Raw genomic sequence first — 15,433 nt, 5'->3', positions numbered from 1 at the left:
TCTGCCCGCCCCGCCCCGCCCCGCCCGCCGCTGCCCGCGGCGCTCCGGCTCTGCCGCCGCTGCCCGCTCCCAGCCGCGCTGCTCCGAGGGGCAGCCCCACCGCACCAGCGCCGGCTGCTGAGTCACGGCCTGAATCCCATCCCGCTCCTCCTCCTTCTCCTCCTCCTCCTCCCCCGCGCCGCCGCCTCCCGCCGGCTGCCGGCTCCAGCGGCGGTGCCGGCGGCGATGCCCGCCCCGCTGCCGGGGGGAGAGGCTGCCCGGCGCTGCCCGGCCCCTCGCCGCTCGCCGCAGACCCGCGCACGCACAGGGGCAGCCGGCCGCTTGAGCCATGATTGCCGCGGCTTTCCTGGTCCTGCTGAGACCCTACAGCATCCAGTGCGCCCTCTTCTTGCTCCTGCTGCTGCTGGGGACCATCGCCACGATTTTATTCTTCTGCTGCTGGCACCGCAGGCTCCAGAAAGGGAGGCATCCCATCAAATCCGTCTTTTCAGGTCGCTCAAGGAGCCGAGGTAAGAGATGCTGCCGGTCCCTGAGGGCGGCGGGGGGCTCCCCGGCCCAGCCCCGGGTTTCTGCCGGCGGAGGGCCGCCGTGGCACGGTGTAGCCGGGCAAAGGCTTTAAAGAAAATTCAAGCCGAGCCCAGGACTGCGGCAGCCTTGTCTCCACCCATCCCTCAGCGAAACCTCGGCTAGAGGGAGAGAGGTGAGAGGCTGGGAAACCCCCCAGCCCTGCCCGGTCCGTCAAAGCGCAGCAGAACTTTATGCCGAACTTCTTGCCGATGAATTAAATATAAATGCCGGGCGGAGCTGGCGGCTGTGCCTGGAGGGCCGGAGCCGTCCCGGAGTGTGCGCCAAAGGGCGAGCGGCGGGCTGAGCCCGCTAGCCGGGCCGAAACGCGAGGTGCAGCTGCTGGAGCCTGTGTGTCTTTCTGCTTCCCTTCCAGATGCTGTCATGAGAACTCATCACTTTCGCTCTGAGGTAATTTATTTAGCACGCAATTTCAAGGTCAGAAGTTGTTCTCTTTACCCGAGTACGTGTTGTCGTGGTCTTTTGTTAATGAAATCATATAGCTAACTTTTCATTTTGCATGGAAGACATAATGTCCTCTTTCATTTCTTGGTTTGGTTTTTTTCCCTTCCCTACACGAAATGAGCTCTTCATCTGTGTTACCCTAACCGGCCTGCCGATTCGTGTCATTCCCAAAGGAATTGGTTACTTGGAGAAAAGCTGTGCTTGCTGTACGTGCCAGACCTCCCTGTGTCCCAGAGCAGCCCTGAGCCCGGTTCTTGACCTGGCTGTAAATGCAGAGCCGGTGGGGTCTGACTGCAGAGCCTCTGCCCGCTTGCTTTGCCCACAGCCCTCACCTGCGCCCTGCTCCCTGCCAGGGAAGTTGCCTGCTCGATTTGGATGTTGCCGCGGGAGATCCCCGAAGGATCCAGACTACAAGCCTGCTTGGCAGGCACCTCAGTGTGTGACTTTGTATTCAGAGGTCAGGGGAATCAAAACTCTTACATGCCAGTGCTGAAAGTATGACACAAACCCCAGCCGCTTCCTAGGGATTCTGAATGAGAAGCATAATGGCTGGGAAAATATGAAAAATAATATTTGTTTTAGTACCCACTTTGTTTCCATGCTGCCCTGTAGAGCTCCTGTCTAGATATTTCTCTTGTCTGGTTTCTTGCTATTGATTTAAGGCATATCTTCATTGCCTGTTATTCTGAAAGCACTGATATTTTGTTTTAAATTATTTGTATTTTCCTTTACCCTACTTTGGGTGTGAAAATTATCCAATTATGATAATGTTTTCAAAAGTGTGCATGGGATACATTTTTGCATCATGGTTCATATTGGCAATGAGTTTTAAATTCTTAACTATTTTGAAATTTGTACATACTATCACAAAAAGAAAATGCCATAGGGAGTGTCTGATCTCTAAGCCATGAAAACCCTGAGTTTATTGTTCACCAGTGCTTCAGCAAAGGGAACAAATGTGTACCTCCGGAAATCAAAATATTTTTTCGCTCTTTAGTTTGTCCAATATGAAATGCTTGATTTCCATGTAAAATTCACTCAGTTCTGAGCCTAGATGGAGATGAAGTTTAATGTTTTGAAGTATGTGCCACCCTGCATGGTGACACTTCAGAGGGAAGTTGGCAGAGTAATTTATTTTTATTGCTTCAGCATGTGGTTATTTGTTTATCATCCGGTCAAAAGGAGATAAATTGAAAACATTTCCTAGAAGCTTCCATTAAATGAAACCCATGCTAGAGTAACTGTTATATTCTTTCATAATTTTCTGTATTTTGCTTAGAGGAAGTAATACTGCAGCTAGTGGTCTAAACTGCTCTTTTAAAAAAGTGGTAGAACTGTTTTCCCCTTCCTTGTCTGATGAGACTTTTGATAGAGAAATGATGACTCATTTGACATCATTAAATTTCAATTTTCCACTATTTTTTCAAGTAAAATGTTATTTTAATTAATCTAATAGAATTCATTAATGAAAAAACTATGGGCATATGTCCAATAAAAATATTGGAAACATTATCTTGAAGCAGAATTCGACATTCTCTATCTCTGTCATCACAAAGCCTTATGCACTTCCAACTGCAATACAATGTTGATGAAAGCAAAGCATGATCCATGAAAATATGGGCTTTGCGTATTTCCCCCACCCCCAAAATTAATGCAATATCTCAGTTCCAAGTTTTATAGCACAAGTTTTATACATCTGCTAGCTTCCACCACGCTTAGTTGTTTGTCAGGTGTAGTTATAAATAGTGTTTCTTAATTATAATGAAAGATAATGAAAAATAGGCTGATAGTAAATAGCAGTGGGTTGGCATTCATCTCCTGAGAGCTGGGTTCAAATCTGACTTCCATCACATGTGAACGTGCAGGTGGTCTAGCAGCAGTGCACAGAGAATTATAATTGCCCTATCTACAGAATGTTGGCAATTCCTGCATGATTGACTGCCTGCCAGGAAAGCCTTATATTTGGAAAAAAGTAGATGTGCAAATTTATGTTGAGATTCTTTGCCACAGCCACAGCTCTCATGGTGCATGCCTTCATTGTCTGTATACAGTGAGAACTATTGAATCCTTTTCCTTTAATACTGAACCACAATAAAAACTAAGACTGCATACTATGGGAGGGTAGATACAGAATTTGAAGGTGTATTTATGATCCTTTTCAGCCCTTCTATTTTGAATTTTATATGCCACTAGTGAATTGAATCCACTAATAGTTCATTTTTGTGGGCCTTGATTTTTAGTGTCTCTGCAAAACGTGCCTCATTATTATACATCAAAAGTCTATGCAGATATTGCTTATTATAGAATGAACTTAAACACTTGACCCCCTGCCTCAAAAGGAGGAAAATTTGCATGAATCATTATGAATATAAAGTAGGTTAAAATCTGTCTTTGTTAGAGGTGCTTAATAACAGAAAGAATTAACCAGGAAGATGTGAGAGTTTATTGAGATAATACAGTGACGTCTCCACCTCCCCATTAACACTTGCTACCGTCTGAAGTTAGTCAGGCCAAATTTTTGATTTATTTTTTATTTACAGTCCTCAGGCTCGTTATGACTATAACTGCTCTTAAGATTCTTTCATTCCCCAGGTACTATAGAAATTCCATGAAGTCACAAAGGAATCACACCCAGAATAGTTAATGTTCCTAATCTCAGGAAGACCTAGATATGCCACTGCTCTAAAAAGAAAACAAATAAATTTCCAACAGAAATATTCATTGCTACATGACACATCAGACTTTGATGTAGTTGTTTGCACTAGTCTCTCTTTATTTTGAGAATCAGTTGTAGAATGAAATGTCTGTGCTGAACCAAAACCACGCCAAAATAACAGTATAACTCAGTGAGAGTTTTAGCAAAGTAGGGACTATGATGCATTGTTGGGTCTTATTATTATTGTTATTGAAAAAATGTAAAGACTATAAATTTCATTCTTTTGTTCTTTGTAGAAGTTGTTTTTTTCATGAAGTAGAGGAATTTTCTCTGAGTACTTTGTGGGCTTGGGCTTGATACATTTCAATGTTTACCATTTTACACTTTAGAAAGAGGTCTGAAAGTTCTGTACCTTTCAATTTAAAATCTTAATGTATTGGTGTTTCCACTTCTTGTGATTTGAATTTCTTTCTGAATTAGTTTTCATCATAGGTGAAGTCCCTGGAGTCATTTGATTATGTGAGATTTTTACCTTTCAATTAAAAGGGAAGTAAGCTTCTAGCCCTTAGGCTGGAAGGAATTAATCTGAATGGTATAATTCTTAATGTCTTTTGATTTTGTGTGTTGAAAAGGAAGGTTGTCATTCAGGTTCTATAAATGGTTGGGTTTATGAGATTGTGAAGGGATAATTGTGCTAATTGCTAAAGCAGCAGTTTTCATATCATTGAGGAAAAATGACCAGATTTATAAATCTTTTGCCTGAAATTTTCTCTGAGCTTCACAGTTTTCCTGTCCCTTACCTTTCCCGTTAGAGATACTGTGACCTCAGGAACTGAAAGTATCAGTGCCAACGGATAGTCACAAGCAACATGGTGTCACTTTGTATTTATTTAATTTTGACTCACATATTTTGGGCAGTTTCTACTGAATGCTTCCACTGAGACCTGCAGGTCTAAAATGACTAGGAAACAAATCAGTGCAAGTTTTAGTGTCAACTGTGAATTCTGACTTCACTTAACCTCAGGTGGGACCAAACATACCAGTAAAGCAAGTAGGAGTTGACACTTCATGAAAAGACTCTCTGGAAGGGCTGGCAGTGTGTTAGCCATGTCTGTAGCAAAGGAATAATATGTGGTGGTTTGAGTTTTGCAGACCCCACATCATCATTTTTGTATACTGAATAGTCACTACAAGGTTGTATATATCCAGTCTATTTCGAGATTTTCATTGATGACATGGGTGAGGATATTGAGTATTTTATTAGTAAATTTGTAGATGATACTAAGCTGGGAGCATGTGGTGATCTATTGGAAGGTAGAAGGGCTCTGCAGAGACCTGGAATGGTTGGATGGATGGGCAGAGTCCAGTGGGATGAGGTTTAATGAGTCCAAGTGTCAAGTCCTGCATTTTGGCCACAATAACCCCCTGCAGTGCTACAGGCTGGGGATGGTGTGGCTGGACAGTGCCCAGGCAGAAAGGGACCTGGGGGTGCTGGTCCAGACTGAACATGAGCCAGAGTGTGCCCTGGTGGCCAAGGAGGCCAATGGCCCCTGGCCTGTGTCAGGAATGGTGTGGCAGCAGGAGCAGGGAGCTCATTCCTCCCCTGCACTCAGCACTGGTGAGGTCACACCCTGAGTGCTGTGTCCTGTTCTGTCCCCTCAGTTTGGGAAGGACTTTGAGATGCTTGAGCACATCCAGAGGAGGGAACGAGGCTGGAGAGGGGCTGGAACACAAACCCTGTGAGGAATGGCTGAGGGAGCTGGGGGTGTTCAGCCTGGAGAAAAGGAGACTCAGGGGTGACCTCATCACTCTCTACAACTCCCTGAAAGGTGATTCTAGCCAGGTGGGGTTGGTCTCTTTCTCCAGGCAGCAACTGACAGAACCAGAGGACACAGCCTTAAGCTATGCCAAGGAAAACACAGGTTGGATATTAGGAAAAAGATTTTTATGGAAAGAGTGATCAAGTACTGGAATGGCCTGCCTGGGGAGGTGGTGGAGTCACCATCCCTGGATGTGTTTAAAAAAAGATTGGATGTGGCACTCAATGCCATGGTTAATTGAGGTGTTAGGGCATGGGTTGGACTCAATGATCTTGAAGGTCTCTCCCAACCTTGTGATTCTGTGATTCTGTATTGTTGTGACTAGACTGGTAGTGAAAGAGTTCATAGAAGACTGATGACCTTTTTTAAGAGCAAATGGGTTTTCTAATTCATCCATTATGGTACAATGGATGCAAAACTATAGTACAACAGTCTCTGGGAATGTGTATATTACTTTCTCAACACAGATGCCCAGAAAATTGTTCATAAACTTATCCCTAAGTGTACCTTTGCCATGATCATTCCCCTTCTGAGGCCGACTGCAAGAGAGATGCCTAAAAATACAGTTCTAGTTATCTTACAAAACAATAATGAATAGTCTTTGAAGAGTTGCACCATAATTCATCCTGAGCATTGCAGTTATTTATAAACTGCTCCAGATATGTTCAGCTCCAGTGAAAGGAGAAATCAACAGACCTCCAAGCTGAATTTAAGTCTTCTGTTTGATTGGAGGGAGTGCATCCAAGGAGCACAACAAATGTGCAGGATTAGCCAGAAAAATACATTCATTCACCTATTGAAAGGACGTTTCATTATCTTTACGAAGCTGAATCAGCCTAAAAATATTTTACCTTTGTGTTTGACATGATTTTCCCTCAGGATATTTAAACTATTTTTCCATTAGCTGTCTAAGAGTTAAGGAACAAGTTCAAAGGAAAATAAATCAGAGAAAAAATAAATTGTTTTCTTAGATGTATGAGAGCACTTACATATAGGAATGAATGGAGAGCTATAAATACAGGTTATTCTGAATAAGGACAAATCCTTCTGTCCATTTTTCATAACATATCCAATAATGTGGGCCAAACAGAGCATGTCACACTGAGCTGTCACATGGCAAACCAGGTATCACTGAGATTTGGTTTACTATGTGTCATCTGTGCATCAGTCTTTGTCAGCTTTAGTCACAGCAGTGCTGCCTTTAGATGGCCCACAAGCATTGGTCTGTGCTGGGGAACAGCCTGTTTGGCAATTGTATCACAAAACACATGGCAATTACCTCTTTGCTGCAGCCAAACTGCTCGAGTGCCGAGCTAAACTAACTCCAGAGAAGTTAACTTGGGTACTTTTACTCTGTACTACAGTGTAGTGTACAAATGCCTGATGTATTTATATAGCCTTCTGGTTGTCTGTATCTCTGCTCTGGCTTCTGGTGGTCTGCAGAGCTTTGAAATGCTGAGGGAATCACCCCTGAGCTCTATCAATCACCTAGAAAAGTACTGACATTGTGTTATGGTTCACATCAGTGGTCAGATCTGGTCCTGGGAGGAAAATCATTGCATAAAGATACACTGCCTCATAAATGTTCTTACTCTTCAATTTCTCATTAATGCACAGTTAGTATATACAACAATCTCATGGCTATCATTTAGATATCCATGTTTCTCAGTATCTACTGTTGTCTCTGGAGATGTGGGTTTTAGAGGGGCTGCAGTTCAGTTGTGCTGTGTGCCATTAAAGTGCACACTCACTGTGCACACAAGCAGAACCCTGGTTTCAAGGGGATTCAGGGGGAGCATGGCTTATGGCCATCTGCCTGTCAACAGACACATTGTACACGTGTACAGAATGGGAGTTTCTAGCCACTGTCTTTTGCCCTAAACAAACCTCAGATTGAAACCATCAATTAAAATAGCTGAGCTCATACTTGCAGTGGGTGCATGTATTACCACATCTCCTGTCAAAACTGTTCTGTCACAGACAGAAGGGATCATGCAGGGCTCCATGGATCACACACTGCTCAGAAAAGCTTCATCATCTGCACTGATTTTACAGTTGCTGTAGTTAGATTGTAAGGTTGACAGATCAGGTTGTGGGTGCTCCTTCAGAAACAGCTCAGCTCTTTAGACTGAGGGTATTAAATGTAAGAAAGCACCACATGAACAGGTACTGTGACCTCGGGGTTGTTACTTGTGTTTTCCTTGGTCATGGAAACCTCGCTCACACACTCTCCATTCCCAGACTTTTAAGTAGAGGCACCTTTGATGTGCTGTGGAAGAATGTGCAGAGCACAGGGTGAAGTCTCCTCGATGTTTTCACGTAGGATGTGATTCAGCTGGGCTGTGTTTTTGTGCCTGGCCGTGTCAGACGTGAGAGGATCCCAGGCAGAGCTGCAGCCTCACCCTGCTCCACGTGCTCTGCAGCCTGCAGGGTCTCGGGCTCTGCAGCGTGGGCACGTGGGCTGCTCCAGGGCAAGGCTCAGCACTGTGTGCCAGAGATGCTTCAGCATGTCAGGCTCACAGTGGAGACACCTCATCTTGGCACAGTGCTAGCAAAGCTGCCTCGGTTTTGAGCTTATTCCTTGTGTTTCTGGTTCACCAGTGAGCCTGGGTATTTGTGCCCAAAGTGTCTGAGTCCCTGCTGGGCTCCTTGTGCCCTACTGCCTTGCCTCAAGGAGAGTCAGAGCTTTGCTGTTCCTGACTCATCAGTGGCAATGAAACATGAGTTGTGGCTGAAGTGTGAAAACACTGCATCAGCTACAGAAACTAACTGCTCTTGGTGTTGGGGCAAAGACACTTCTCTTGCAAGTTGTGCCAATGTCCTTATCTCCCCTGTCCACTCAGCTGTTTGAGTACAGCACTCAGCTTCAGGGTGGCAGGGTAGGTAGTAGAGCAGACTGGAAGTGAAACACAGAGCCTAGAGTCTTAATTGATGATTATATAAATTGGTAGCACAAATTCTGCTGAAATACATAATCCTGTCAGGCTGAGGTATTGTATTTATCCTTCTCCCTTGTTCTAGAAAGAACAAAATTGAACCAAGTTGAGCCATCATTCTCTTGCTTTTTGTGATCCTACTGACTTCCTTCATTGAAGTAGGAGTTGGAAAGTGAATTTGTGAAACCAGCATCCCCTTATGCAACCCAGTAAGCTCACTGTAGGCATCTACACATTATAGTCTGTAGAGGTACTCAGCTGACCTAGTGCTGCTGTCTGCTTCAGGATGTGCTGAATGGTTCTTCAAGTCTCACTGAATTTAGTGTCTGCTAAATTTTTTACTGGTGATAACAGGAAACAAGGCTTGTTCAGGTATGTTGTTGGTATCTGAATCTAGTTATCTTAATAGATACCTGAATTCTAGCCTAGGTATATTTTTATAATATATTCCTACTAAGTCTCTCATCAGTTATGCATCTATTTTATTCTGAAAAAGTACAGACACATCTTCATGTGCTGTGGCAGGATAAATTCTTGCCAGTTTGTGTTTCAAACAAGCACACTGGACAGAACAGAGTAATCTGTATTGGATGTTTGGCAGTGCTGGTATGGTTTAGCAATCTCTGCTATTTCTTATTCAGCTTCTTACTGTATTTTTAATATTTAAGTTAATTCCTTCTGGCAGATCCTTGATATATACTGGACACTGCCCAAGATGATACAGTGAGATGGAAAAAGGAGGAAGCAGGGCTGGAAAGGGGGACATGCTTGGGGAATGTGCTAGTATATTTTAATTTAAACCTTCCCTTGCAGACCACTGATCAAGCAGTACACTGATATTTTTTTTTTTTTTTTGGGGTTCTTAAGTAATAGTTCCCTTTCTAGGTAGGCTTGCAGTGCCCTGAGGTAACAGAGAAGGAACTGGGACATTGCAAAGCTGCTGTGGAGAGCTGCAAGCCTTCTTGTCAGAGAATGATAGCACTGCTTGGAGAACAGGCCAGCCTTGTATAGCTTTAGACAGGAAAGAGTATTTAAAGGGTATCTTGAGGCATGACTGGGTGTGCCATTTGGCTATTTGCTGGCAGATCATCTGATTTTCCTGATGTTACAACTTACCTATGCTTTAACAAGAATCCTGACCTTGTGACAGGAAACAACAAACATGTCATGTTAAACAGCAGTGTAATATAGCATTGGTTATTAGACATTGTATTCTAAATTCACACCTAAACCTAGGGGCTCCTAAATACAAAGTCTTCTATGTATTTACATGGGGGGCCTGCTTAGGAGCTGGAAAGCAGATTACTGATGTTCTGTTTCATGAATTCGTTTGGGAAAGTAATCTTGTTCAGGTTATGTAAAAAGCAATTGCTTTAAATGCCTTAAACGTGTGGACTTATCTTGGAATATTGCATGTGCCAAATCACAGTCTTCAGTATCTAAGAAATGGTTCCAGCACTGCTTAGAGTTTAGATTTTATAAGATAAGAATAATATCTCTTAAAATAAACATAAGGCATGCAAAGCAGCATCAGTGAAAGCTTGCTAATGAGGGAGTGGAAAGAGAAATGAAATGTAAAATCTTATATTTTATGTTTTAAATTGTGATTCAGATCTTTATAGGAATAACCCTTTGTATGTTAAAAAAAAAAAAAATAAGATAACCACACACACAAAGGGTTGCAGTCTGTTTTTTTAGTTCTGATAGAATCAAAATAAAACAAATGCAGTTGCATCCTCCTTGGGTGTTAGTGAAGTAATACACTCAGTGAGTGTAGGTAATCTTCCTGTGATAGAAAATTTACATCTTACATTACTTAGCAATCTTTACTATAAATATCTTGGAGAACTTAACTTGAATCTTGGATTTTGGGTGGAACTTGCAGAATTTGCTGTTAAATAAATGTTGTGGGGTTTTCTTTGGTTCTTTGTAAGCTGATGATATTTGGAATGGAAATATCTGAGAAAGAGGAAGAAGGGAAATTTAGAACTGTTCTTACAATTCAGATGCATAGATATGTGCATACACATATATATGTTTTTCTATGTAGTAGAAAGAATCTCAAATTTTTCTCTCTCAATGTGCAGGGGAATATGATACAATAAAGTTATTTAATTAAATCTGCCATTTTAGTTGAAGTAGGTACTCCAGCTACAGGGTTTAATTCTCTTTCAGCCTGTCTGTAGAACAGTTGAGAATGCCAGCATCTTGAGAAGGGTTTGATGCTATGCATACTAATGTCTGCAGGCCCTAAGATGTTGTGGGTTGTGTAGACATGAAAGTTTCCAAGCTTTAAACATGTGGTAACTGACAATTTGAAGATTATTTCTTAGGCCATTAGTTGACAATGGTAACAGATGACAATTCTCATGCACATACAACCACTGTCAGAAACCTTAAGAGCAAGAGCACAAAGCTGATATCCTGTCTAAGCTTCTTTTGGCTTTAGTATTTATTAGCACACCTCAATCTACAGGAATTACTCAAATGTCTGTAAAGGCCTTTGCAAACACTCTCAAGTTCTGCTGTCACTGAATTATGGCCTGATGCTAGCTAGCACTTTCTCTGTGATTTCCTGAAGTTCTGCCAGGAGGTAAACTGGGCTGCAGTCCAGAGCCCACTGAAGTTAATGCAAAGATTTCTGTTGACTTCAGCTGGACATCAGTAATGCACTTTTACCTCTATTGATGTTAATGCTTTCTGACTCCAAAAAACCCATACTGACTGGAAAGGTTGGGTTCCAAGATCAGAATTCTGACAACCAATATATTCTACATGAAATACACTGGAAAAAATGGAAACCGAATATGGCTTCTTATCAAGCATAAAAATAGAGATAACATGTGATGAAGGCAGTAGGGCCAGTAGAAACTAGAATGGAGAGGAGAAGGAGCTGGTAAATTAATACAATTGCACATTGAAAGAATGGAGGAGTCAGATTTATATCACTAAAGCAATAATGCACACATGGGGTACCACTGATGTATTCATCTGTTTTTAATAAAGTATCAGACAAAGAAGTCAAAATAAATACAGGAAAACTAAGTGAAAGAAAAAGATTCAATGCATTATTCAAAATGTTCTTATCTGTAAATTTAAATAAAAGCAAAAGCTAAATAAGTTTTTTAGGAAATTTCAAATTTCTGTTTTTATGATGAATTGATTAGGAATGAGAATAAGCAAAAAGCCACAACAAGGACAGCAGAGTATAACACATTTCATTATCAAATACCAGACCATAGTGAAGAAATGGGGCAAATAAATACACATGATGCTGTTAAGAAATGCAAGGCTGAGTATGTTACAGAGAGAAGTCTTTAGCCACATTCTTAATTTTTAGGTTTGTGATCTTAGGAAAGGGCCTTTTGAATGATTTTTAACAGTTCAGTGAGGACTACTTTCTGATGTATAGCCTCACATTGGAAAGAAGAAGAGAAGGGAAATGTTTAAACAGAACAGAAAAACATGTGCTACTGTTATATATATCAGTAATATAAATTTATAAGTGTGCTGTACTGAATTATGGGGATCCATCAAGGCTGATATCCATGAATGAGGAAATGTGAAACTCTCACAGGAAAAAAAGGGATGGAAGAGACCAGAATGATTTCATGTAAAAGGAGAAAAATAAAAGGAAGTCTGATGGTAAAATATGGAAAGATGAATACCATATTGAAGGCAGACCAAAACCTAGTCACCATGGATCTGATCCATGCTATTTAATTTGGATACTCACAGTATGGATGTCTGTGAGTGAAGTGGTCAGTCTGGGCTCTGGGTATGGCCAAAGGAGAGAAATAGGTGCAGTGAGGGAGTGGCTCCTCTGGCCTGCTGCCTTTGGTGGCTCAAAGGGCAACCCAGGGAGGGGATGAATGCTGAACTTGGGTCAGAGAAAACCCACATGTGCTTCTATAGACAAGAAATTAGTCACTGAATCGGAGGTGTGAAGTTAAAATTTGGCTGGACAAGATATTTTTTCACAGAACGCCTTACTCTGAAAGTAATTTTACACAGTGTGCTCTGGCATGCAGTGGCCAGGCTGGCAACAGGTATCGTTGATTTGGGTATCAAGATAGACAGAATAGGTTCTTTCGATGCTATCACACCCAATTACAGAGAAAAAAAGCTTGAACAACAACAACAACAACAACAACAACAACAACAACAACAACAACAAAAAAAAAACCAAACAAAAACAAAAAAAAAACCCCAAAAAAACCCAAAAAAACCCCAAAACAAAACAAAACAAAAAATCCCCAATATCCAGAGAAGATTTAAAAGGATGAATTTCAGCTAAAAGAGGCCAATCTCCCCTGCCTGCTACCTTGTATAGAAAAGCTCCTTGGGACCAGGTGAGCTAACCTTTGGCTCTGCAAGAGCCTCCAGAGACACCTCTCCATTCCTGTTTGATGTAGAGTTTGGTTAGGAAGATCATTCTTCCTGGATTCCAGCAGACTCTAACTGGATGGATGCACATGACTGCTTTTGCAGAGAAGATAATTCCAGGTTCAGCTCTTCTCTGTGTCTTCCTCTGATATGCTTGAAATCACCTGGTTCTGGTGATCATATGAGTTGTTTCTTTAAGGAAGATTCCTTTAGTGTAAATCTTTGTGCAGCTATTTTGGTATTTGGAAGACAGGTTTTCTAAAAATACGTGTTTGATGTTTTGTTTGGTTTGCCTTGTTTCAGAATTTTACAGGCACAAAAATGAGTCAGGCTGTAGGTTCTGGGAATGAGCAACTCCCTCCCAACACAAAGAACAAGAAAAGGTTTTCATTGCTCAGTGACACAGCATTCACATGATACTGGAAACTACAAATTGCTTAAGGTGTTAGAGCAACTTTGTTATAAATATCCATGTGATTTTAAAATCTCCAGCTCTTCCTCAGTGATTTGGCCTCAGGTGGTGTACTGTGCTTCCCTGAGCATTTTCTAACACTTTTTTGCTCATCTATGAGCACTGACTTAACATCTAAAATAGTGCTGTCTTTGCCAAACAAATATTTGTGTGATTTCCATGGTTTTTATTTTGATTGCTGTATTAATATGATGTTTTTAATTCTGGGCTAAACTGAGGGATAAATGAAACAGATTACACAAAAAGCTTCTGTTCATTTCACTGTTTAGAAGGAATCACCAGGCATCCTAATTTTGCACTGAGCATAGGAGCAGCAGCTTCCATATGTTACATCACTTTTAACTGCTGTCTTCATTTTTGATTACCAAATTTTGAAATTTTCCAGATTTGTGTCTTTGTTTTGGTAAAGTCTCACTGCAGGTATGAGTAAGCATTTTGGGGTTTGGTCTGAGGACTCTGTCCTTGTAACATTATCTTTGTAGATACAGAATTAATTTTCCACCTGAAATCATGATCCTCTGCCTTTATCACATTATAATCCTCCTCACAGCAACCATTTGTGATACTGCAGGCAGATTATGACTTCAAGAGAAGAATGAGCCTCAGCAAACAGAAGCAGATGAGCTCTTAAAGAGATAAAGATCCCATTTTCTTGCTAGCAGTAAACGACAAAAGTGAAAAAATACAGACACTATCGAAGTGAAACATTGTCCATAAACAGATTTTTCTGGAAATTACAGGTGGCTTTTTCATATTGAAACATAATAATCATAAACCTAGACGTATTTTGAGGTGAAGCCACTTGGTGAGACAGACCCACATACTTAAATCCCTATTTGGCATGTGTTTCTAAGCACTTTTAGAGCTGCTTAGCTTCTATCAAATTCTTCTGTTACATAAACATACTTTCCTGAAGAGTTTTATCCAGCTAATGGGATGGGAGTGTGGTGAGGGAGCAGTGCAGGGTATAGCAAAGGCTTTGGCCAGTGGCCCTCATCTAAATAAACCATAATGCATTTAGCATTTAGAAAACCTATTCTGATTTCAGAACTTGGTATAGATTAGCTGGGTGTTTTGGTCTCTTAAGGAATATTTTCACTTGCCATGGAATAATCCCCCATGCACACTAGCATTTTTTGCTAAAAGAAAATTCCCATGAATAGTAAGCCCTGCTGTAGGAAGCTCCCTGAGTTGTGTTTTCCTCTCTGATCCCAAATAGTCCCTAGCATCATGTTGAATGATACCTTGTAAGTATCTGTTAGCTGTTTCACAGTGTAGAGACAACACGGGGCAATAAGCTTTCCTGCTGCAGTAGTGTGGCAGAGTCTCAGATTTAGGTCTTTGAATGTTTGGAGATCATCCTAAATCTGCCCAGATGTGCTGGCTGCAGTGACTTCCACTTTATTGCTTGCTTTGGTTGGTATGGGCAGGATCCTTTTTCCATTCAGATATGGGGTGTCCTTATCTAAACTCTGAATGATTCCATTGCCTCTGTAGAGTAGGAGGGATCACAAAAAAAAGATTCAAGAAATTTTGGCTGCACCTTTGCATCATGTATATTTCACAGCCCTGATGCACTGCACACATGAACCTCCCAGACTGACTAAGTAGATTTGAGCTCTATTTCTGTCCCTCCTCTGCAGTGTTTATGTATAGAAGGTTGTTCCCTGGAAGTTACTTCACCTTTCCACTTCAACCTTTTTACATCATCTGCTGCATGCAATGTATATCTATAGCAATTACTAGCATGTGTATGTAAATGTGTGTTTGTGTCTTTTGGCCATTTAAGGGTATATTTACTTAATGTGGAATACCTCTAAATAATGAAGATAGCTGTTTGTCTGTCCATCTGAGTGTCCAGGACAGACTTTTGCTGTCTTCCCTTGCAGTCTCATGAACATTAGTGGAGGAAATCCACTTTTCACAGAGACATATTTTTGATTGTTTCAATTTACCAACATAACAGCATTTTAGCATAACTCTTTTGTGCTGATTTCCTAATTAAAGTAAGAAAAGGCAAAACAAAACCCAAAAGCTAATGTAAGGGTGGAGAAAAAGAACAGCAGATTTATATGAGAATGTACTGCTCCCACTAGTTTTCTGCTGGCAGGAATTCAGGATATTTAGATCCACA

At 41.5% G+C, this 15,433-nt stretch overlaps 1 protein-coding gene across 2 annotated transcripts in view; it reads left to right on the top strand.

Annotated features, from left to right (window-relative positions):
• Nucleotides 1-183: 183 nt before the first annotated feature.
• The window catches only part of LOC130251804 (dystonin-like), a 285,947-nt gene continuing 270,697 nt past the window's right edge, over nt 184-15,433 (top strand). The window contains exons 1-2 of one of the 2 annotated variants that reach the window (XM_056488729.1): nt 184-509; nt 941-975. In XM_056488729.1, coding sequence (XP_056344704.1) covers nt 329-509; nt 941-975 — 216 coding nt within the window. In that variant the 5' untranslated portion in view covers nt 184-328. The remainder of the gene's footprint in view (nt 510-940; nt 976-15,433) is intronic. The other variant, XM_056488730.1, reaches the window with a different exon arrangement.

Source organism: Oenanthe melanoleuca, chromosome 3, assembly GCF_029582105.1.
Source record: "Oenanthe melanoleuca isolate GR-GAL-2019-014 chromosome 3, OMel1.0, whole genome shotgun sequence".
NCBI lineage: Eukaryota > Metazoa > Chordata > Aves > Passeriformes > Muscicapidae > Oenanthe > Oenanthe melanoleuca.
Note: the sequence above shows the minus strand (reverse complement) of the source record. Positions and strands in the feature narration are given on the sequence as shown.